This window comes from Pteropus alecto, unplaced genomic scaffold (assembly GCF_000325575.1).
Source record: "Pteropus alecto unplaced genomic scaffold, ASM32557v1 scaffold194, whole genome shotgun sequence".
Taxonomy (NCBI): Eukaryota; Metazoa; Chordata; class Mammalia; order Chiroptera; family Pteropodidae; genus Pteropus; species Pteropus alecto.
The window spans coordinates 1,104,475-1,125,579 of record NW_006436281.1 but is presented as its reverse complement, the minus strand read 5'-3'; the positions used below and the strand labels follow the sequence as shown (position 1 = coordinate 1,125,579).

General features: G+C 61.1%; 1 protein-coding gene across 1 annotated transcript in view; it reads right to left on the bottom strand.

Annotated features, from left to right (window-relative positions):
• Window positions 1-21,105, bottom strand: part of PPP1R37 (protein phosphatase 1 regulatory subunit 37) — a 40,356-nt gene that overhangs the window by 2,234 nt on the left and 17,017 nt on the right. Inside the window, exons 4-11 of the mRNA XM_006911859.2 lie at window positions 5,008-5,105; window positions 3,576-3,621; window positions 3,339-3,439; window positions 2,585-2,704; window positions 2,121-2,271; window positions 1,867-2,022; window positions 718-830; window positions 34-175 (exon numbers count right to left, since the gene is read on the bottom strand). Of these exons, the coding sequence (XP_006911921.1) occupies window positions 34-175; window positions 718-830; window positions 1,867-2,022; window positions 2,121-2,271; window positions 2,585-2,704; window positions 3,339-3,439; window positions 3,576-3,621; window positions 5,008-5,105 (927 nt within the window). The remainder of the gene's footprint in view (window positions 1-33; window positions 176-717; window positions 831-1,866; window positions 2,023-2,120; window positions 2,272-2,584; window positions 2,705-3,338; window positions 3,440-3,575; window positions 3,622-5,007; window positions 5,106-21,105) is intronic.

Genomic DNA, 21,105 nt, shown 5'->3' with positions numbered 1-21,105 from the left:
GCCCGGCCCCCAGGGCCCGGCCCCCCTCCCTACCCTCGCAGGTGAGCTTGGTGGAGGCCAGGCCGAGGCGCAGCACGCTGCGGTTGCCGATGAGGCCGTTCTTGAGGTTGCGGACGCCCTCGTTCCCCACGGGGTTGTGGCCCAGGTTCAGCGTCTCCAGGCTCTGCGTGTGCGGCTGTGGGGGCGCCCGGTGTGAGGGAAGGAGGGAGGGAGGGAGGGCCCAGGCCGGTGGAGAGAGGCGAAGTCGTATGCTCCCCTCGGCAGGGCTGCGCATCCTGCTTAAGGCTGAACCCCTCAGGTACCGAGAGGTCTCCCCAAGTCCACCCCCTGCACCCGGGCCTGCCCGCTGCCCCCACTGGCATCCGGAGAGCTGTGAGCCTGCTTCAAACACCGCGTGATGAAAAGACTTAGACGCACTGAAGGCTCTCAGAAATATTAGCTTTCTATGCAAAACAGTTTCACCTTGTGCAAAGCGCCGTGCTAGGCCGTGCACGGGGCTGGATGGGAAGCGTCAGCGCGAGGAGGGCTACCTTCCTCAGGGGAAAGGGGGGTGCGAGCGGAAGCCGAAAGGTTAGATAAAACGGTTCCTAAACCTGCGGGTGAGCAAGGCTGAGACACGTGACGGGGGGAAGGTGACGATGCTGAGCGCTGGCACTGGGGGAGGTGGTGGTGGTGGGGACTGGGGCGCCCCCCCCGCCCTCTTGCAGGCCCACTCACCAGCGTCATGCCCAGGAAGGCCATGCCCGTGTGTGTGAGCTGGTTGTTCCACAGCACCAGGGTCGCCAGCCCCTTCCTCTGCTCCTTGAGGCCCTCGCAAATGTAGGCCAGACCTGGGGGGTGCGTGGGCAAGTCTTGCCTGTGGCCTGGGCGCTGACCCACAGGACACCGACCTGGGAGTAATCGCCACTCTGCCAGCGCGCTGAACCCCAGGGCTCCGCCCTCACCTAGGCCCGCCCCGCCCCCGGGCTGGGTCCTGCCACGGCCCGCTGCCTCGGCCTCGGCTGGCACACGCGCAGCCCTGACCCCTGGGCCGGGGACACTCTTCCCTGTCTGCCTCAGAGCCCTGCTCAGATGTCACCTTCTCCATCGTGTCTTTACTCTTCTCCAGAGCACATGTCACCATGTGACAGCCAATATTTGATTAATTTATCCTGACTTTGTCTTTCCCGAGGGCAGAGGTCTCACAGCTGGGAGCCTGGAGGCGACAGGCCAGGCATGGGGTAGGTGCTCAGTAAATGTGGTGTTGGGGTCGGGCCACCCGGGGGGAGGCACTGGCCTCGCCGCCCCCCTTTTTCACGCTGGGGCCAGGGGGCGCTGCTCCACAGTGAACCAGGTCACAGCCGCCCTCCCCACGAGAAAACCAAATTCTTCCTCTAAGCACTTTCTCTTCTCTTCCCATCCACCCCAGGCTCACTGTGGCTTTCCCCCCAAAACAGCCAATATCGAATCTCTCTCCCACCTCAGGGCCTTCACGCCTGCTGCCTCCTGCCTGGGCTCTCCTCCCAGGCTTTTAAAAAGGCTGGTTCCATTCTCAGCCTCCACAACGCCACCTACAGGTCCCCTCCCTGGAGGTTACACAGGCCAAGACTGACCCTTATCCCAACAACCCTGCTTCCTTCAAAGCACTTTTCTCAGACTGTTGTTATTTTAATTATCTGTTCAACACCTTGCTTCATCCTGCAGGTCTCCAATGAGCTGTCCCCTCCTCCAGGACGCCCTGACCCCCTAGACTAGGTAGACACCCACTCTGGGGTCCTGCAGCCCAGCGGTGCCCAGTCTGAGTTCTCTGCCTGCGGATGCCCCCAACACCACGGAGCAGCCAGAGGGTGCTGGGCGCCTGGAGGGGTGGGTGGGCCTCGTGCACACCTGAGTCCAGCACGTGGTTGTTGCGGAGGTCCAGGATCTGCAGGGAGCAGTTGAACTTGAGCAGGTTGCCCAGCTGGGCCGAGTCCTGCAGGCCATTGAGCTTGTTGTCAGCCAGGTACAGCTCCCGCAGATTCATGTTCATCTTCAAGGCTGTGGCTGGGGCGGCAAGGGGCAGGCGTGTGATTGGCCAGGCCCCAAGGACCCGGCCAAGAGCCCCAGGCACCCAGCAGGCTGCACGCCACCTCCCGGCTCACCGAGCAGCATGAGGGGCCGCCCCGACAGGCTGGCGTTCTCCAGGTGCAGCACCGTCAGGCTGCTGCGGATGCGCAGGGCGCGGGCCACGAAGGGCGCCGAGTGGTCCAGCAGGGGCGTACTGCGGGCGTCCAGGTACTGCAGGCAGCTGGTCTGGTGGCACAGGGGCGCGGGCTGGGTCAGGCTGGCCTCAGCCCTCCCTGCCCCAAGGGGCCTCCCACCCAAGCCCCAGAGGGCAGCTGGCTGGTGCTGGAAGGGCCAGCCTGGGGTCCTGTGGGTCAGCGAGGCAGGGCTGGTGACAGCCGAGTTCCCTGACTCCTGCATGAGTGAAAGAGGGCTGGTGGCCTTAGCTGCCTCCAAGGCATGCACTACGGGCAAGGGGAGGGGAGAGGGGCGGAGGAGGAATGGGGCCGGGGCGGCTTGCACACAGGACCTGCAAGCAGAGGCTGGGGGGCGGGGCGCCCACCTTGCGCATCATGTGGGCGGCGGCCTGCCAGCCCCGGGTGCCGATGTGCTTGTTGGAGGAGATGTTGAGGTGCGTGGCTGACTCATAGTACTCGATCATGTCGAAGAGGGCCGAGGCACCCTGGGGGTAGAGAGCGCGGGCTCAGCCTCAGGCCCAGGCCGAGGGGAGGGCGGGAGGTAGGGGCCGAGTCCTGCTGCTGCTCGGGCACTTCTCCCGTTTCCTGCAGGAGCCAGTCTGCTTCCCTCACTCGCCCCCAGGACTGATGTGCTGTGCGGCCACTACAGGCCTCTGGAATCCCTGGGCCTGGGCCTTGGTTTCTAGGACCCCTCCCCCTGACTCTCCTGTCTCTAGACCTGCGGCCCAAGTCCTGGGCTCCTGGTGGCCTCTGAGTCTGGGGAGGTGAGGACACCTGGGCATTAACGGGGAGGCCGCTTTCAGAAGTTTCTCAAATTCTCCCCTGCAGATGCTGTGATCCCCAGGGAGCTGAGGGTCCTGGAAAGGCTCCAGGGGCAACAGGCCCCTCCTCAGGCCTGGCCCCCCAGATCTCTCTGCCCTTTGGGGTGGGTCTGCGAAGTCCCTTCTCTGGGCCCCACCCACCCACTCTGGCCACACTAGATCTCCCCATTTTGTCTCTCAAAGAGCCCAGCCGTTGTCCAAGCCCTGGCCGCCTCCTGCACTGTCCTCTCCCCAGGTAATCCCCCAAGGGGCCAGGTTGCTCAAGGAGCAGGTCAGGGTGGTGGCAGGGGCCGCTCACATCTTCGTCCAGGTTTGTCTGCTCCAGATCCACGACCTTGAACTGCAGCCTCTTGAAGACCTCTTCCAGGGCTTCGCAGGCCCTGTAGTCGAGCTTCTCACCTGGGGGAGATGAAGCGCTCGGCGTGCGTGCGTGGGCGTGCGTAGCGGGGGGACCCTCTGCCCCCCGCACCTCTCTCAGGCCTGGCCCCGGCCCCTGCCCCTGCCGCTACCCACGGGCTCCTGGCCAGACACTCACCTTTCAGGTCCAGGCAGTCGATGCGGTGCCCGAGGTCCGTGAACTCCTGGGGAAGCAGAGTGGACGGCGGTTAAAGCAGAAGGACATCTGCAGGCGCCAGGCTGGACCCTGACTGCGGGGCCGCTAGGGCTCTGCGCTTTCCGAGGTGAGGCAGTGTTCTGGGGTGGCAGGAGGGCGGCTTCTCCTCTACAGACCAGCGGCCCCAGCCTGGGCACAGCCCCTCTGTCCCAGTCGAACGCAGCGAGGGGATGGGCCCCAGCAGCCTCTGGGGTGAGCATCCCGGGCACAGGAACAGCCAGTGCAAAGGCTGTGAGGAGCCGCTGAGGCCGGGAAGGCTGACAGTCTGGGTGGGAGGGGCCTGGGGTGAAGGCAGGGTGCCAGGCCTGGCCCACAGCGAGTGCTCAGTAAAAGGAAGTAAAGGTGCTGGACACACGTCCTCCGAGCCCCCTGCTGGCTCTGACCCCCAGCGCCACCCCCACAGCTGCCGGGTCCATTTTCTGGGCTCCACACTCATGGACCCCCAAGGTGGGCGCTGTGAAGAACCCGCGTACAGACAAGGCGGCGAAGGCCCAGCCCTGCCCAGGGTCACTCGCTAGTAAGGGGTGGCCAGGGGCAGGGCCCACGGCCGTGGCCACCAGGCCGAGAGGCCGTCTTACCCTGGACAGGCCCTTCTGGGATCCCCCACAGAACTCCAACCCGGGGTGGGCAGCGAGCATGACCGCTCAGGGCAGTGCTGTCTAAGGGAGCAACAACCCTGGAAACAAGCAACCTGGGAACATTCTGGAATGGCCCACCCAGAGGGAAGGCGCTATGCCAGTGCGTTACCCACGTGGCCAGGCTGCGTGGGCCACGGGAGAGGCGCCTGCGGGCACCGGGCTGTACAGAAACAGAGCCCACCCCCCGCCTGCACCTCTGGGGAGTGACCTGCCCGCTGACAGATGCCCAGGCAGGTCAGAGGACAAAGCCCCGAACTGTCAACACTGGGGACTTCTGGGGAATGGGACTCCGGCAAACAGTAAGAAGTGGATTTTGTTTTTTATGTCTCTAGTATTTTGATTTTTTAAAAATCAGAATATTGTGCTTTTATAATTCAGGCTTGTAAGAACAAATAGCACATACATGGCTTTCCCCACGGGGAACAGAAGTTCTTTGGGGAGTGATAAATACTTGGAATCCTTACTTCACGTAATTCCGTGTTTAAACATCCATGAAGGGCCTGATGACTTACAACTGAGCAGAGCATTGTCCCAGCTACAGGAGCACAGGCCCCTGGCTGGGGGGCAGGCTGGGCGGGAGGGTGCTCTGTTTGCCCTCTCGGGCTCTAGGGCAGACGGCAGAGGCCCAGAGGCTGCTGGGTGGTGGGAGGAGGGCAGCTTCACTTGAGGAGCCCCTCCCCCTAACTCTGAGGGCGCCCCCCCCCAACCTGGCATACCTGGAGCTGCCTGAGGAGCTTGGGGATCTGTCGGCAGCTCAGCTTCTGGCAGGCCTGCTTGTAGGCGCTGACGACTTCATCCACAGTCACGTTCTGGGCTGTGGGCACAGAGGACCCCAGCCTGTGACTCTCCATGTCCTGGGCCCCTTTCGCCCCTCCTGACCCCAGCCTCTGCCAGCACCTCCTGTCCTCTAGGCCTCCAGGACAAAACGGCCCTTCTAAGCTCCACTGAGCTCTGTCCTCTCGTCGAGGCCCCTCGCAGCTACTGCTGTCCCAGGGAGGAGCCCCTGGGCACCCCCAAACCAAGTCACCCCACTCTCCACACCTCCCCACAGCTCCTTCACACAAACAATACACAACTAACACCACACAACTTTCTTCTGTCAGCTGCCTTCCGCACTAGCTGACCCACGAAGCCGGGACTGGGGGGCTGTCTCCCTCACGCCATTCCCAGCTCCCCCAGCGCAGGGCCAGGCCCAGAGCTGTTTTTGGTTTTTGGTTGGTTTGTTTCGGATGAGACAATGAATCTGTACTTTGGCCCTGTGAGGAAGCTGAGCTCAGAGAGGTGAAACACCTCGCCCGAGGTCACACAGCTGGGAAGTGGCAGAGCCAAGCAGCAAGCTCAGCTCTCCACGGTGATGCCGCCTGGCCCCTCAGGTCCCCACTCCTGAAACACCCTCGGCTGCGAAATCCCCTGGCGGCTGCTCGGGGCTGGATGGAGAGGAGCAGCCCGAACGCCATGGCTGTGTGAGCCCACGCCTTGGGCAGTCCAGGCCCGCAGCCACGGGGAAGCAGGGCTGGCCCTTTGTCTACACAGATCTGCCTCTGCGGGACACTTTGGGGCCTTGGCGGCGGCCTTCATGGAACCGGGGGACTTTAAGCCTGGGCCCCTTCATGCTGCAGAACGACTGTCCCAAGCCCCACTGCCAGGCGACCGGACATCGTACTGTGTTCAGTTTTTGGCTAACATCTTAGATTTTGCCCCGGGGGCAACCGAAAGAGCAGGAAGGAGAGAGTCTGAGCAGGGGGAGGGACAGGGTCGGCCCTGGTGCAGGAGTTCTCGGGGCCTGGAGGACGGAGTGGGCACGGCGGGGTGGGTGGCACCCGGGGAGGCGGGGCAGGCAGAAAGAGGGCCTCCTGGCACCCCTTCCCCGCCTCCCCTCACCCCGCGGCCATCCTGGCCCAGCCCTTGGGGGCCAGTGCAGTGGGAGCCCCTGCAGAGCTTCTAGGTGAGCATCTCTTAGCAGACTCTCCCGCTAGCCACTGCTCTGGCAAGGGGCCAGGCACCCCGATCTCCTCAAGCACCGCCCTGTTTCCTAGGGGAGGAAATCCGCCTCCCCGGGGCCAAGCAGCTGGTGCAGGGCAGAGGCGAACGTCTGCTCCAGAGCCTTCTCCACGGTGCTGCGTCGGGGTGGGGAGGCTGGAGCCACTGTGCTGGAGGAGAGAAGCCGACACAGGCCCCAGCCTCCCCAGAGGTCGGACCCGGCCCTCTGCCCCTCACTTCCTGCCCGGGTGCAACTGCCCTCCTGGGGACCCATGGCCCTGACACGTGGCCATGTGCCTGGCGGCCCCCAGCTCCGGGGGGGAAACGGAAGCCGCCCCCGCCTGGAAGGCAGCCCTCAGGACTAGAGCCGCTGCCAAAGGGTCCATGAACTTGAGTGGGGAAAAACGGCCTCTTTATTTTCAGTAACTAAACTAAAGTGAAATTTAGCATTTCCTCTTTATTACCGTCGGCGAGAGAGAGAAGAAATCGTGATTAGCAGGCCCTGAGATTCTGTCGTCAGTAGACCTGACAGATGTTTTCACATCACGTAACGTCACTGTAGCTTTCGAACGCTCGTCAGGACTCTGAAAACGATCGTCGTGAGAGCCGCTCGCTCCCGCCGTTTCACGGGACAACGGAGAAAAGCAAAAATACAAGACTATCATAAAAAAATTCTAGCTAACGATATTTTAACTGGTATCCTTTATTTATTTATTTTTTGCCTTTAGAAATCTCACTCCGAGAAGGGGATCACAGGCCTCATCAAATGGCCAAAGGGCAGAAACCTCTACCCTGGACACACTTGCTTCCATAGAGGCCCACGGGCTGGCCTGGCCAGGTTGTCTGGGGATGAAGTAGAGACTGGGCACATGTGGTATCATCACTAGCAGTCCTCAGTATCCCAAAGAGTCTACAGGTAACAAGAGACACCTTAGCAACCCCTGAAGCTGTGATTGGTCCTTGAGATGGTCGACTCTGACATCCCTTCCTCCAGGAAGCCCTCCCTGACTGCCCGAGCTGAATCGAGCTGCCCCTCTGGCTCCTGAAGTTCACAAGGAGCCTCCTGGTGAGCTCGAGGCCCAGGGTCTCTAACCTGGCCACCTCCACGTCACCCACGGCTGCCACCCGACCATCCCTTTAGCCGGGCAAATACTGAGTTTGGACGAAGGCACGGCCTCACACAAGGTCACAGCCAGAGCTCAGGAAGTTGAGCCTGCCCACCCACACACAGAAGGGGAAACTGAGGGCAGGGATATGAGGGGAAGACAGGCTCGGAGAAAAGGCTTGGCGCCCTCTGATGACAAGAATGAGAACTGCACCGTATTGCTTTCCTCGGTCAAAGAGACACACCTTCCAGGTGGGGGCAGCACTGGGGAAAGACATGAAGGAACCAGGGTGGAGTCTCAGTCAACTCACCGCAGCATAGCTGGGCGTACCCCCGCCTGCCTCGATTTCCCCGACAGCACCATGAGAACATCCCACGTCACCAGCAGGGATACACGAGTGGTGGGGAGCTCGGACGTGACCCTACAGTAATCCCAGTGTACGTGTGTTTCCTTCATATATTAAGAAAAAAGGAATACCACATGAAAACCAGCATTCTGCATACAGTAAGTATCCTTTGAGAATGAGACCAAATGTATTTAAATGAAAAAATGATCCAATTTAAGAAAAGATGGACGTACACAGCAGTACAAGTGGTTCAGAGAAATAACAAGCGGCATTCATACAGCATTCATGCCGTTCCAGGTGCCACCTGACACCTGTAAGCTGGCCATGGTGGGGAGCAGCCCAGGAAGCTGGCTCCAGGGCTGGCCCTACGCACACTTGTTCATCTGTGACGTTGCAACTTGTGACAAGGAGATGAAGGGAAGACACTGAAGATCTGGTGTCTGGGGACTGCCATGCAAAGGAACGACCAGCAGGGTCGCTGAGTCTGTCCCTCGGACCGGGGCTTAGCGCACACTCGGGAGTGCTCGCCAATGCCATCGCCGGCGGGCTTCCCCCCGCACTGGAAGGCGGGGACTCAGGACAGGCCCGCGAAGCACCTGTCCTGGGATGGACCGTTTGGCGAAGCCAGGGAGACACGGGGTGTCAGAGGGACATGCGTGCTAGCGTGCGTCTCAGCTCAGGGCTCCGGTGTGTTCGCTCGACTCCCAAGTCCAAGGCTCTGAAGGTGTGACGTAGCAGGGCCTGGAGTTCAGTGCCAAGTCAGAGGAGGGGACGGTGACGTGTGCGGGAGGAGAGAACACCGGGCGAGCTGGGGCGGGATGTTTAAAGGTGAAAAGACCCTCGCTCCAATCTCCAGTCCTTGTCCTGGGGAGGCTGTGATCGCCGACTCCAGCACGCGCTTTCCGTCCCTGAGAGGGACAGCTGCAGGGTCCTGGGAGATAAGGACGTGAGGCTGTTTGCTAAGTAGCTGGCACCAACAGCACGGTGCCGGATCTGATTCGGCAAGAGACACAACTAGAGAGAAAGGTGATGATGGCCGTCGCCTCCGCCGGGCGCTGGGAACTTAACTCTGTGCAAGGCACGAGGCTAGAATGTTCCATGCATAGTTTCATTTGGCCAGCGCCGTGATGCAGCTCCCTTTCATATTAAGGGGAAACAAGTCACCTGCCCAAGGTCAAGTCACCTGCCCAAGGTCACAGAGCCAGGAGTGGCAGGACTGGAACACACACCCAGACCCGAGCGGTACTGAAACTGGTAGCCAGGGCCCCGCACAGGGATGAGCTTCTGCTGCCCCAGCAGCTGGGACCAGTTTCCCAGGAAGAGCCTGCCTCCCCATCCCACCTGCTCTGGCCCTCACAAAGGACAGAGAGAAACCCAATGCCAGGCATCAGGTGGCAGGCAGAGAGAAGTCTGGCCTCTCGTTTGCACACAGGTGCAAAGGCACCCGAGAGATGCAAGGACAGGTCGGACACCGGGGGGTGGCGATGACTCAGGCCGTCCCTGCCAGCCTGGAGCTGGGGGAGACAGACACAGTCACCCATCCACGTGGGAGTCAAAAACCAGGAAGTAACGGGGTGGGGTGAGGGGGACAAAGAGGGGTGGGGGCAGCTCTCATTGCTGGGGCTTCAAAAGCTGGTGGGGGACAGAGATGAGACAGATGCAGACGCGGCATGGGCAGTGGTCCCCGGGAGGGTAGGTGTGACGGGGTGGGAGCAGGCCTGGCCTAACCCGGGGCAGAGCACAGGAGCGGGGAGGTGTCAGGTGGGGGCGGGGCACACGGGGGCCTCAGTGAGGACTTGGTTCTCTGCATGAGACAGGAGCCAGCGGGCTGGGCGGAGAGCAGCGATAGGAGCTGCCCAAGGTCTGGGGAGGATTGTATTCTATGGTCTACGGAAATGGGGTCCTCTGGAGACCGGGGGGAGCCCACTGTGTCCCCTAAAAGGGAGACTGCTGGGATTAGCACAGCAGAGGTGACGAACACGATGCTCCCTATAAGTGCCCTTCCACCTTGGTGACGACCTGAGGCAGGACAGGGAAAGGCTAACGGGCAGGGAGCCTGGGCTGTGGACATCTGTTAAAGGCAGCCAGCACAGCCCAGGCAGCTCCCTGCTCGGCACCCCGCTGGCTGCACTCTAGGCCGGTGTCAGCCCACAGAAGCCCCCAGCCATCCCGAGGACCACCCTTCATTATCCTCCTCTCAGAGTCCAGGCTCCCAGAGGTCAAAGGGTAGAGATGAAACCCAGGTCTGACTTGAGTTTAAACACACACAGTGTCGGGTTTTCTTAAAGGGACAAACAGTAGATAGCTGAGGCTTTGCGGGGCTCACCGCCTCTCACGACGACTCAACGCCACTGCTGCAGCTGGAAAGCAGCCACAGGCAGTATGTGAACGAATGAGCACGGACGCGTCCCATAAAGCCAGGCAACCAACTCAGGCTGTAGTTCGCTGGGCTCTGTCCCAGACAGTCTGGAAGGACACACAAGAAACCGGACGACTGCTTGTAGGAAGGCTGGCCGGGGAAGCTACGAGGGGCAGGGGAGAGAAACTCACTTTTCTGTATATGCCTTTTTATAGCTTTTGAGTGCTGAGGCACACGCAGGCATTATCAACTCAAAAAATTCATACATCTAGTTAAGAAGAATCAATTCCCCCAGGCTCCCCACCCCACCTGGGTTTGCCTGACCTCAAAGCCCGAACTCCTGGCAACTGTGCTAACTCAGAAGGCTCAACCCCAGAGGATGCAGGCAAAAGCAACAGGACGTGGCACCCACTGGGCGAGGGGTGGGACCGGGCAGGAGCAAGATGGGCAAGAGTTCAAGACAAGGTCACCCAGGAAAGGCTGATGCGGGCAGGAGGCGGGGGCCAGAGGATGGACAGAGGATGGACGCAAGTATTACATCATTTCAAAGAAAGTGATGCAGCTTGTGGCATCTGCTAGCTCTCTCAAGCCCAGGGAGGCTGGGCAAGGGTGTGGCAAAGCCAGCTCTCTGCAGCCCCGCACCCCACCCACCCACAGGAGTGTGAGTGGCCCGAGTCAGGGGACCTGGGTCCCAGTCCCCTCCCTACTATCTCACAGTATGGAGCCTTGACCTCCCGGGGCCTGGCTGTCCACCTACCGTTTGCTAGAGCTGTCACCGCGCCGTGCCTGCCCCGTGAGGGGGCACGATCACCATCACCCTGCTTGACAGACAGGAAATGGAGAGCCTCATGGCAGGCGGGTGACCTGGCCCATGCAGAAAAGCCTCTCACCACACATGACACGTGACCCTCAGGGCTCTCTCCACCGTCCCCTAACCAGGCTGCTTGGGCTCATACCCTTGGGGGAGAAGGCTGGCCCACAGGGGACCAGGCCAGTGTCCAAGACACAGAGAAGCCAGGAGGCCAAAGCCTGCAGATCTGCAGCAGCCCCGCAGGTGGACCTCGTTTCCCGCAGGTAGATCTTGTGTCCCCGCAGGTGGACCTCGTGTCAGAGGCACAACCTGCCCTGGCAGTGAGCGCAGGCTTGGCCCGGCCGCCCACTCGGGCAGGCCAGCACCGGTCTCCCCGCCCCTCACAGTGCCACTCTAGGACCCTGGGCCGGGCATGTTCCCTCCACTCCCTGCTGTCTCCTCCAAGGCTTGCAGGAGTGGACAGGTCCCCGTCCACAGCCGTGTCACCGTGATGGGTGGAGGCTAAGGAGCTGACTCTTGTAGAACCAGCCACGGCCACCCCAGGGCCCACGATGCAGCTAACAGGAAGAAGAGCTCTCGTCCCCCGGGGGTGGCTATGGTGGCCTCCCATTTTAGGAGCTGCTGGAGGCCACCCCAGCATCCACCGGGAGGAGAGCCTCCTGAGAACAAAGCTGACGCAGAGGTAAAGGGAGACAGTCTCGATGACACAGTTTGAGACCCTGGATCCAGCCAGGCCTGAAGCCAAACTATTCAGGACTCCTCAGGTCCGTGAGCCAACACATCCTCGCTTTTTGCTTCACCCTCCTCCCCCCGATCCCGACTCAGCTTCTAACCCAGGAGAGTTCTAACTTAAGTACCACCTAATAAACACCCCCGAGGCCTGCTGCACGCCAAGCTCTGTGCTAGCACTATGGGACAGGGGTGGCTCTGGCCTGGTCCCTACTACCCTCCAGGTGTCTGGCCTGGGGAGGAGCATATGCAGACACTCGTGGGCGCCCCGGGAGGGTGCTGTGCACACGGACTCAGTTAAGATCAGGCTGTCGGGCAGGAGCCAGATCTCAGAGGCCGGTTTTAAGCCTCGTGGATGAAGCAGGCGTTTCCCTCCCCTCGCCCGCCCCGTGCTCTGCTCTAGCTGCACCCCGAACTGTCTTTCACAGAATGGCCCGCTGCCTCATCGCACCTCACGCCCTTCCTCTCGTTATCAATATTACGTAATGATTGTAATAATAACATTAACACTCCGGCTCTCAGCTCAGGTGTCCTCCAGGAAGCCCTCCCTGACCCCCGCCTGGGTCAGGCCCCCATCTCTTGGTTCCCCCATCTCAGCCCTGAGTTGTCACTATCTGGGGACCAGTCTGTCTCCCCACTGGACTGGGAGCCCTGGGAAGACAGCCTATGACTTGTGGTCCTCTGTCCCCAACACCACCCAGCATGGGGCCAGGCCCAGGGCAGGCACCAGGACAGGGTGAAGGAGTGACAGACAGACGGCGGAGCTCTGCTGTACTAGGCCTTGAAGGTGGACAGGACATTCTGACCAGGGGCCCGTCTGCTCCGCGTGCAGAAAGACTGGAGGACCCACTGGGTGAGGAAGCCTGCAGGGAGGCGAGAGGCACCCAGGGCCCAGACCTGCCGGAAACGACTCGTCTGTGAAACACGCACTGCGCGTCAGGGCGCCGCCTGCACAGAGCTGCTCCGTGTGTCACCCCGGCCCCCTCGCAGGCCTCCTGCCGGGGCTTCAGTCCTCACTCGTGCAGAGCAGGGACCCGGCGCACTGTGCAGAGGGGGCGTCTCGAGATGCTAACTGCTCTCCGACAGTCACGCAGCGAGGAAGCGGCGGGGGCAGTGCTAAGGCCAGGACTGTCCCCACCCCAGCTTGGTGCCCTGAGGTCCTCAGGCCCTCGGCTTCAGGCTGGACAGATGGCTTTGGGAGCTGAGAAATGCAGCTTTCTCCAATATCGGGATAAAGAGGGGGGCCACTGGGATTTTACTTTCTCGCTGGGGTTTCCGGGAGCTGGCTGTGCCCCTCCACAGAGCTGCCCCCCGGGGTACCAGGGGCCGCGTGCGAGAGTGTGGGCCTGAGGTCAGCCTGGTGTGCTCTCCTCCTAGGCCGGCCCTCTCCCCAGACCCGAAGCCCCACAAGGGTCAGGGGTCAGCTGAGAGGCTGGGGGTGGGGGGGTGCCCACAGAGGGCCTCAGTCACTGAGCGCGGGATGGGGTGGCATCCCAGAGGTGCAGGCGGCAAAGCTCTCACGCGGGAGGCTTGCTCTCTGTGTAGGAGGTCCAAGGGCAGACCTGGCTCGGACGCTGTCACGGTCAAGGTCCCCAGCCGGTCCTATCACAGACAATCCTCGTCTACTCCCAAAGCCTCAGCGTTTCTGCGCCTGCTGTCCTGCCCGGAGTACTGAGTACTCGTCTACCTCGACACCCACTGCCTCGCCCCTCCCCCAGCCTGTAGGTCTCTGCCCCAACGTCCCGTCTCAGACGCCTTCTCTGACCAGCCCACATGAAACCAACCCCTTCGTCACTATCTATCCCTGTCCCCTGCTTCATTCTCTGTGTGGCACTTCTCACAACCCAACGTGAGACTTTATAACGTGTCTGTGTGCTCGTGCTACAATGAAGCAGGGATTCTGGTGCTTTGTCCACTGACGTCTCCCTAGAAAGGCATATACTGGGTGCGCAGCAGGTGCTCAATTAACATCAGTTGACAGAATGAGTGAACAGAGGGCGAGTGAAGAGTGGGTCTCGGGAGTCCGAAGAACAGGCACCCGAGTCCCCAGCTCCGCCTGGACCCCCTGAGTGAACTCAGGGCAGCGTCCTTCTCCCCTGGGTGCCCTGCACTCGGGCTGGGAGGGTGTGCACGTGACGAGGGCCTGGATGAGCGCACTTAGCCCAGAGCAAATGCCTTGCACAGTCTTCCTCGGTGCCGGTTCCTTCCGCACTCCCACAATGCACCCCTCCCTGGCCTGGGCTGCCCCAGAGTGGGGGCGGGGGACTGGAGAGGGACAGAGCAGAGCGAAGCAGCCTCCTGGGGCTTGAAATGACGGGGAGGCGGAAAGTACCCACAAAGCCTTCTGTGGGGGTCCCGTGCGCCCGAGCCCCCCCACCCACCTCTGCAGACACGAGCCTGGCGTGTGTCCTCTGTCCCAGCAGAGCCACTGTCTCGTGCTGCTCCCATGCAGACCCCCTCCCTCATTCCTACCTCTCAGCCTCTTCTCAGGCTGCTCTGGGCCCAGAACCTGAGTCTGTGGGACCCTCACAGGCCATGTAAGGCCCAATCCAGCTGGCTTCCTGAGACCAGGCTTCCCATGGGAATAGCTTTATTGGAAGACACCCACGGGCAGGCCAAGTGCACTGAAGCCCAGTTCTCCAAGTCCAGTCCTGGTGAGCAGCCACAGAAGGACGCCGCAGAGCACCCGACATCACGTCGGCTGGTCATCTCTGTCCACGGCCACCTCCAAGCCCCTCAGGTCCCTGCCCGGAGAACCCAAGGAGGTGGGAGTCTGTCTTCGCTGTGGCACCGGTCAGTTTTTCCAGGGCAGGAGGGGAACTCCCAGCCTCTCGCCTCCTTCCCATATTTGGGAGACTCCCTACCTTACTTCCACAGCCAGCTCTCCGCCTGCCTGGTGACACCCTCCCCGCACGCTCCCTGCTGCGAAGCCCGCAGGGCTCGGTTTCTGGGCCCGCGCCCAAGATCACGGGCCGCACACGCGGGAAACAGAGGCCCGAGGGGGAAGGGCCCTCAGCCCAGAGTGGGAGTGGGACTCCAGGCCCACGGCTCTGACCCCGTCCCTCAGCCACTGCCCTACACTGCTCCTCCCCGGCCTCCCTCCATCCCCAGAACCCTCACTCCGCAGAGGAGGAGGGCGCAGGGGACACACTCTTTGGTGGTCTGTGGGGCCCTCGTTTTGCGCCTACTCCCAGACTGATTCACAAACCTGACCTCGCTTAGGCCTCCTCACAGGGCTCAGAAATAGGATGATCAGCTGCCCGCGCCCCCATTCCAGAGGAAGCTGGGAAAAGGCAAGTGACCTGCCCAAGGACACTTTCCCAGCTGAAAAGCAGAGGCACATCTGACCCTCACCCGCCTGCTGGTGCCTACGTCCTGGATTCTGGACCACCGGGCTGGGCTGCTCCTCGCGTGGGGAGGGCCCTGCACTGCAGCGGCCCCGACTCCCCACTCCGACCCCGAGAGGGCCTCCTCAAGTCCACTCCCAAAGCAAAAATCGGGTTTGGAATTCTCGAACACTCGGCGATCCTCAGAATAAGAGAAACGCAAACTAAATGACGGCACGCCCGCGTCCCACTTTTCACCCGCTGGACGGGCTGACACCGCAGGCTGAACGGCACACGCCGCTGCTGAGGCTGGGACGCCGCACGCTCCTGAGCCGCTGGTGCCTGTGCAACCAGGATGACCCCCCTGGAAGGCGATCTGGCAATACCGCTCGACGTCCCAAAATACAAATGCATGCATAGCCCCTCTGACCTATCCACTCCGCTCCTGGAGGTCCGGGCTAAGACGTGCTTGCCGAGGTGCTAAAAGGTTGTGCGCTGCAGCATTGTTTGCAAACGCAGAACTGGGACCTGCGCCAACATCCATCACTGGGGAGCAGTCAGTCAGTCAGCTCCAGCTCCCCTGAACCGGAACTCTCTGTGGTCAGAGAACGAGGACGCTCTCTCCCTGAGCCAACAGGGAGCAACGGCCAGGATGCATTACAGGGAAAAAGCGAGGTGAAGAAGGGTGTGCTTGGGAATGCCGCCGTCCACGAAATAAAGCGGGAAGACGGAAGCCTGTGCTCACTGTGAAAAACGAACACAGAGATGAGCAAGGGAAGCAGCTCAGGGACCAGGCAGAAGGCCCCCAGCTGCTTCCCCGGACTTCCCCGCGGCCCAGAGCCACCTCCTGGGGTGGTGGCCTCCTCAAGTAGCATGCCAGGGGAAGGCTCTGCTCTTCTCCGAGCATCTCACACTCACCATGTGCAGAGACGCGGAGAATATGGCCCCGACCAGGCCACCCGCCCAAGGGTCTCGTCCTGAGCCTGGGGGAGATGACAGCAGAGGACAGAGGACAGGTGGCTGGTGTAAGGCTGTGTGTCGCTTCCATTTCAGAAGCAACTTAGAAAAATGTACAGGTAAAATGACAGATATCTAGGATTTCTTTCAAAATAATGGGATGGGGCAGCATGGAGGAAAAGATTGGCCACATATTGATCATTATGGAAGCTGGGGAGTGAGCTCATCAGGTTTCTCATATGACAATGTCCATAATTAAAACTTCCATGGGGGAAAAAGAGCAGCTGCTGGGAGCTTGGAGGCCCACGAAGGGAGGGAAATCTGGCTCACGCCTGGGGCTGTCAGCGTGGGTTAGGCTGAGGCTGGCCTTTCAAGGCCACTTTAATTACAAAGCCGGCCCAGCCTGGGTGGCTCCCTAGGGCCTGGCCCAGCAGGTGCTCAGCAAAATCGAGCAGGAAGGAAGGAAGGAACATGAAGCCGGGCCTCACGCCCGCACCCAAGAGACAGGACGGCTAGAAGGAGGGTTGTCAGAGTAGAATTCTGAGGCACAAAGGGGGGTGGCAGGAACCTGGGGCTCCCGGCACAAGCCTGGTGACAGCAGTGTCCCTACGTTCTGCAGGGACCCGCTGGCAGCTTACCTTTACTCAGGCCCCTGCATGTGCCCACGCTCACTGAAGCCTCACAGCACTCCAGGAAGGGGACATGACTGACCCCCCAGCTAAGACAAAGAAAAGGAGGTCCAGCGAGGCGGTATTGCCTGAGTGACCACACGGGCCACACACTCCATGGCCCATCCTCTCTCACTGCGCTGGCCCACAGCAGTTACAGTCCGTGAGGCCCTGGCTTTCCAGCCCACCGCCCCTAGGGGACCCTCTCTTGCCAGGCTGGGAGCTCCCCAGGGGACCTGGCCCAGAATAGTGCGCCCGATCCCACAGGGCGCTCTGGGGACATGGCTGGGTGCCAGGAGACCTGGCCACAGAACGAGGGCAGTGACACAGCCCAGAGGACAGGGGAGAGGCTCCTTCTGGCAGTGGGGGGAGGCCCGGGTGGGGATTCCCAGCAGCTAAGCCTGTTCTGAAAACCTCAGCCAGTGACTCTTCAGCAAAAATGAAGGGACACTGGCCATGAGCTATCTTCCCCGATGAAGCACCACCCAGACTTCCCCCAGCCCCATGGGCCTCCCAGTCATCGGAGGGAGTGCGTGGACCCGCGGAGCTGGACACGGCGGGGCGCAAGGAACGCACCTTCCCCAGCGGAGTGGCCGCCCCACAGCCGCAGGGCTGCTTCAGATCCACGGTCTGCTCCTGGATCACGCCAGCACCAGGTGCCACTCGAGAACTAGCTCCCCTCGCCAGAATGAGGTCTGCCCCGCCTCACTCCAGCCAGCCAGGTCTAAGACGCACCTCTGGGCCTCTGCTTGGGCGGCCGCGGGGCTGGGTCAACCCCAGGTGACGCGTTTGGGTTTGCCACCTTCAGAAGCGCACACCCAGGGCAGCTGGACACAGGAAGCCTGGTGAGGGCTGCGGGGAGACGCCAAGCAGACCCCCGGGGAAGGCAGGCAGGCACGAGTAAGCAAGCTTTGGTGACCACGCTGAGGAGCGGATGGGCTCTGTCCCTGCACTGTGACGGAAGCTTCTCACCCCAGGAGGAGGCCTCCTTGACGTGGCCTGAGATGGGGCGCAGCCTCCGCCTGTGCGGCCCCCCAGCTGCCCCACCCTCGTTTGTTCCTGCCTCTAGGTCTGGGACTGCTACTCCCCACGCCCCTCCCAGCTCATTCCAACTTGTCATTCAGTCTCAGCTCACATGCCACCTCCACTGAGAAGCGATTCCTGAGCCCTTTGAAAGCAGTGCGCACACGTGTGCAAGCACACGCACATTACTCTCTACCACGTCCTTGTCCCCACCGCACACACCCGATCTGTTTACTTGTTCACTCTCTGTCCTAGACCGAGAGCTCCCTGGGTCTGAGGACATCACTGCAATGTCTCTAGTAAACGGCTGTGAATAAATGAATGAGATGACTCGTCCTGTGAACTCCTCCCCAGAGAACCTCTCGATGAAGGGGAGTTAAGGGGAGTGAAGGGGAGGGAATCATGCCCCCCAGAAGAGGCTGGGATGGCCGGCCCTCTCCTTCCAGGCCCCTATGCCCCTCCTCAGGCCCGCTGAGGGGCCTGAGGGGCCATGATGCAGGCAGCCTCTTTCTGGGTGAGAAGAGTGTCGCCCCTCGTCCTGGGAGGGACCCATCAGATTTCACTCCGGGAGGACAGCCAACTGCAGGGGGCAGGCTGGGCTCACGCAAACTCCAGGTCCTGGGCCCCAGGCAGGGACACGAGAGGATCTGCCTACTCCAGTGAAGGTGAAGGGCCTGGCCCAACCCACCCCGATCCTGACCTTCCAAGCTTGGCCTAACTGAATGAAGATCCTGTTACGGACACACGTGCAGCCAGAAGGCACCTATGGCTTTCCAAGTCTCTTGGGGCAGAAGTAGCCGAGGATCATCACGGACAATTTACCTCCGGCCACCGGAACCTCACACACAGCAAGAGCCTGATAAGGCCGACAGTGCTCCTGAGTGAAGGGGGAAGTCAAGGCCCTGATCCCTAAGTCCCTGACACACAGGACGCACCAAGCCCCCGAGCCCCAACTGTGTAACAGACAACTTCTAATTCTAGATGAGTTATTATTACTGACGACAGTCAGCACTGAGACAGCACTTCACGGTCATCACCCTGGTTACTGCTGTCAACAATCCCATGAGGTCAGGTTCATTACTCCCAGGGGGACAAGCAACCTGCCCAAGGTCACAGCCAGTGAAGGGAAGGGCGGGGGTTCCGGGCAGGGGTTCCAGCCCGGGCCTAGTGGCTCCCCGGGCCTTGCTCTTAACCACAAGTGACCGCCTCTCCGTTCACACTCACTCTTTGGGGAGAAGAGACACCTCCCCCACCTTTTTCAGAAGAGAAAACTGAGGCTCGGGGAGGCGGAGGCTCGCCGGGACACACAGTGAGGACAGAGGGGACCCGCAGACAGGTGGGGGTGGGGTGCCCCTGCCCCGGGGAGCAGTCTGCAGCTTTGCTCTTCTCGCCTGTCTCACCTCAGCCTGGCTACTCTGCTGTCTGTCGCGCGCCGGGCCCTGTCCCTCCACACCCTCCTGTCCCACCCTGCTGGCCGCTTGGCTGACTTGTCTCTCTCACCGCCTCTTCTGGACAGAGAGCCTGTGAGGTGGGACCAGGTTTGTCTTGGCCACTGCTGGGTCCCCAGCACGGGACTGCCACAGAGCTCAATGCTGGCTGACTAACTGGCTGAACCACCAAGAAAACACATCCAGTCCCGTGCTGTGGAGACTAATGACGTCCACAGAACACAACTGCCCAAGACTGTCCCACTAACACAGGGCTTGCTGCTGCGATGTGTCTGTGGAGTGGGGAGCTCCTCTGTGGCCTCCATGATCCCCCAACCGGAAGGGACTTGCCAAAGGGATATGTACATCTGAGGATGATGGTGACTTCCCGCTTTGTGATATGAGTCCACCGTCTCATCACGTGGAATGGTGCAGCCTAGTGGCTGAGGGCATGGCCTCTGGAGTCAGACCATGTGTCTGGTGGTGCCTATTTGGGGTTTCTGAGAGCCCAGGCCCCCTTCTCCGAGAACTGCCCCCGCCCCAAGTGAGCCCGACCCTCGCAGGCCCTGTTTGACAGGAAGGATGTGGGATCTTCGCTAAGCCTGCAAGAGCCACCTGGGTGACGGACTGGGCCTGAGGAGTCCTATCCCAGCCACCAGGAAGGCCAGACTTGCCTGGCTCAGGACCAGCCAGAAAGAGGAACAACAAAACATGAGTGCCTGTGGTCTGGAGAGCTGGCACCAATCCTGTTCCCGCTGGCTTTTAGGACCTCCCCGCCTCCCCCGAATTGGCAGAGGCCCCCGTGTCCTTCCAATGAACACCCTCATTTACCTCATGCAGCCCGGACAACTTAAATAGACCCCACCCATCACAGGAGAGGGCCCTAACCTCCTCACGGCTAAGTCTTCTCACCTGGAAACTGGAGACTAAGGAACCGACACACACACACACACATGCACGCACGCACGCACGCGCACGCACAAGCAGGTGCTGAGGTTGCGTATGGGGTTGGTCCCTGGAAAATGGTAGCCACTGTCACCACTGGTCCAGGGCCTGACACCTCAGCAGCACCTCGGAGTGGGTGCTGGATGAGCAAAGGACTTAGTGACCAGCTCCAGCTGGAGGCTCACCTAGCTTCCATCCCCATACCAGCTACCTCCACCTGTCCCCTGCCACCTGGCTCAGAAATACTGGTCACACACGCTCCTGTTTGCTCGTAGACAAATATTTACTCAGGGCTGGGTGCCTAAGGGTGCAGAAGTGAAGACTTCAGGACAAACAAGCACCGACAGAGTGGCAGAGGTAAAGGGCCCTGTAAGGAAGCTCGTGTGGGTGGGAGTATGGTACTGACGGGGGGCCTAGCCCAGGTGACTCTGCCTCCATTTTCAGAGGTGGCACTGGGGGCCAGGCGTGCTGTTCCCCAGCCGACCCGTCTGCTGGCCGCTATCATGCCGCACAGGGCAGAAGGGGCCAGGGTCCTAGGGCTGACCCCCAACTAGCCAGGGGAGCTGGCCTGCTCCCTCTGCATCTCAGGGTCCTCCCTCAGCTGTGAAATGGAGCAACGATTCCCCACGGGACTCGGTGCACACAGAACCGCTGACGCATGTGGAGAGCTTGGTGCTGCACCTGGCACACAGTGGGTGCTCTGCCTGGCACACAGTGGGCGCTCTACACATATGGTCCCTGTTGTTACTAAAGGACGGGCCTGCAGTGGCCCTGCACAGCCCCAACTGCTCCCCTGGGACCCCACAACTCTTGCCTCATCCACCTTTCATAAGGGTTCGCACAGCCTCCTGGTCTTGCCCTCTTCAAAAAACACCCACATGAGCTCTCTAGGTCCCAGAGGGCTGGGCGGCCCCACACTTCTCCGAGAGGCGCCCCTGCCCATCCCACTGCCCCAGCCTGCACGTTGGAGTGAGCGGTTGGGCAGCAACTCCTCTCTAAACTGCCGAGGGCAGCGGCCGTGTCTCCGCCATCTGTCACAGGGCCAGGCCTCTTGTGGGCTCAACCATTTGAGGAAGTAAGCGCTGGGCTTTGGGCCACATGGGCCTGGGACACAGGCTGAACTCCAACAAGTACTGG